General features: G+C 41.2%; 1 protein-coding gene across 1 annotated transcript; it reads left to right on the top strand.

Moving 5' to 3' along the window:
* Nucleotides 1–273: 273 nt before the first annotated feature.
* LOC104954026 (serine/threonine-protein kinase DCLK2-like) lies at nt 274–1,807 on the top strand (the record flags this gene model as incomplete). The annotated part of the gene is made up of 2 exons (XM_010781073.1): nt 274–435; nt 1,180–1,807. A coding segment is annotated over exon 2 (436 nt), but the record flags the coding sequence as incomplete, so codon positions are not given.
* Between the last annotated feature and the right edge of the window lie 1,166 nt (nt 1,808–2,973).

The raw sequence follows: 2,973 nt of genomic DNA, 5'->3' as shown, positions 1-2,973 counted from the left end.
TAACTTGAAGATATAGTTGTTTTTATTTAATTTAATGTAGTCCAACACTATATTATTGTATGTTTGTAAGGTTAAGATATTTGATTATCTGCATTATGACGATATAACTTAAATGAATTTGAATTTGAGGGAGAGACAAAAGACAGAGAGAGGAAGAGAGAGCTAGACAAAGACCTGGAGAGAGAGATGGAGGAAGGGGAGGGGGGGAGTCTGTCATCACGTATGCCGGGGAGGAGAGGGGAGGGCCGGGAAAGGGAGGGGGGTTCACCCGGTCTGTCGGTCTCTCCTCCCTCTGCTGCAGCCGCCATGCTGCTGTAGGTCTCCGTGCATCCCGGTCCGGTGTCTCTCTCCTCCCCGCCACTTCATCTCTGAATCCCGGGTTAGCAGGCTCGGTTGTAGCTGTCTGGATCCACCGGAACCTGAACGCAACACCGGGTAAGAGAGGAGAAAGCCTCCATAGCAACAAACCGGTTTAACGGCATTATTGCTAGGTAGGTGCCTCCCTGTCCGTGTGTCAGCACAGCTTAGCGTTATAAGGGCGGAGAGATGGATAAAGTAAAAACGTGTATCGTATAAATATCAACTTATTTATGTATTTGAATGCACAAGATCCTGTTCTGCTTGTGGCTGCAGGTGCATTTTATGTGCCCGCAGAAAATCAATGGACAATTCTTCTCACTCTGGCCTTGCAGGACATTTCATTTCACTAAAGCAAGACGGTTGTATTTAACTTGAAACACGTTTTGCATGATGCTTTGAATGCACAACATTAATAATGTACATGCAAAAGCTTAAGGAAGCAAATGTATTGATGGTAAACCTGAATGCAAGCTTGTGTTCAGTGTTCTTAAATACTGAATTCAATATATTTAGAGATATTTGAAGGACTATCGTATCAAATATAATATATCATATGGACACATAAAGCACATAGGTGATATATAATGTGATGCATAAACTCCTATTCGGTCTCTTGCTGCAGATACATTTAATTGACTGCAGAAAATCAATGGACAATTCTCATGCTGGCCCTGCAGGAAATTGATGGTACACTAAATGCAAGCATGTGTTCAGTACTCCTAAATACTGAATTAAATATATTTAGAGATATACATGTGCAGGTTGTTGGAGGGAAATCATGTCCAATAGCCATTTGATTGTAATCTCTTTTGTTGGTAGTGATGGAGGGATGAGAGGACGCTGAGGGACAAAGTGTGACACCAACAACCGGCCGGAGAACCAGGACTATAAGCCCTTGGTGTAAAGAAAGCAGTTCCAGAAGACAGGAGTCATTGTTCACCGCTGTTGGACGATGCATCCTGTGTAGCCAAGACTCTTTTTGAACGTTTCTGGTCCAGTTTTGTCACCGCCATGTCTTTGAGTAAGACCCTCGAGTTGGAGCACTTTGACGAACGCGACAAAGTTCGCCGAGGACGATCCACCCGAACCAAAAGAGATGATACAACATCTGGAAGAGGAGGAGGAGGGTCCGGTCCAAATTCCCGGGCCAGCAGTTTGGTCCCGAGTCCGGCCCACAGCGCTAATTGTAGCTACTACAGAACCAGGACCCTGCAGACGCTAACCTCGGAGAAACGAGCCAAAAAAGTCCGGTTTTATCGCAACGGAGATCGGTACTTCAAGGGTTTGGTGTACGCGGTGTCCAGCGATCGGTTCAGGTCCTTCGATGCACTGCTGATGGAGCTAACGCGCTCTCTGGCAGATAATTTGCATCTTCCACAAGGGGTTCGTTCGATCTACACGATAGAAGGCGGGAAGAAGATCACCAGCATGGACGAACTGATGGAAGGTAGGACTCAGAAACTCTCAGAAAGTACAGGTGTTTGTGTTCAACATGTAAGAAGTAGAAAGTACAGGTATTTGGGTTCAACATGTAAGAAGTAGAAAGTACAGGTATTTGAGTTCAACATGTAAGAAGTAGAAAGTACAGGTATTTGAGTTCAACATGTAAGAAGTAGAAAGTACAGGTATTTGAGTTCAACATGTAAGAAGTAGAAAGTACAGGTATTTGAGTTCAACATGTAAGAAGTAGAAAGTACAGGTATTTGAGTTCAACATGTAAGAAGTAGAAAGTACAGGTATTTGTGTTCAAAATGTAAGAAGTCAAAGTAAAAAGTTGTCAGAAAAATAAGTAGTGGAGTAAAGTACTGACACCAGAAGAATGTACTTAAGTACAGTAACAAAGTATTTGTACTTCACTACTTCCCACCTCTGCTCTTACTTACATGTATTCAACATTTTTGGAAACTGAGAAGATCAAAACCACTATTTAAACTCGGATGGACAAATAGATTATTATAATTAGTATTATCGTTAATCTAGGAAGTAATTGGCTAAATGAAACTAAGATTGAGTTGCAGCCCTTTTGAGTAACTGGTGACTCAGAAACACATCTAATTTGTTGAAACATGTTTATTTGTCGTCATGCTGAGATTAAAACCACTATCTGTACGCTAACTATGAAGCTACATCAAGGGGTAGGGGTGCAAGTAATTGGTTATTACTTAGTTTTCTAGACTAATTGCTTCATTTGGTCTATACAATGTTGGGAAATAGTTAACAATTCCAAGATGATGTCTTTAAATCTGTTTTTTTTCAAAGAAATTCACTAAATCCAGAAATTATCTATATGGCTAAGTATCAGCTTTCTTGCTTAAAGATGAATTGATTAATCATTGCGGCTCTTATAAGGGTCACGTTATTTCCAAAAATGCCACAGTTTGTTGCTTAGAATATTAAAGAAGTTAAAATATATTTTAAGATACACTTGCATAAATGTGTTGATATCTTCGGAGTCTTGCTATCGGTCTCCAGTCTTCATGCTTCAGGGTTGGGAGTTATATATTCACCAGTGTTTCCCACAGAATTTGATTGATTCTATTTGTGGGGGCAGGATTTGAACTCGCAACCTTCCGATCATCAGCCCACCTCCCTATCCATTAGACCACCACCAAA

The sequence above is a fragment of the Notothenia coriiceps genome, unplaced genomic scaffold (assembly GCF_000735185.1).
Source record: "Notothenia coriiceps isolate Sejong01 unplaced genomic scaffold, NC01 NC01_scaffold00022587, whole genome shotgun sequence".
Lineage (NCBI taxonomy): Eukaryota > Metazoa > Chordata > Actinopteri > Perciformes > Nototheniidae > Notothenia > Notothenia coriiceps.
Note: the sequence above shows the minus strand (reverse complement) of the source record. Positions and strands in the feature narration are given on the sequence as shown.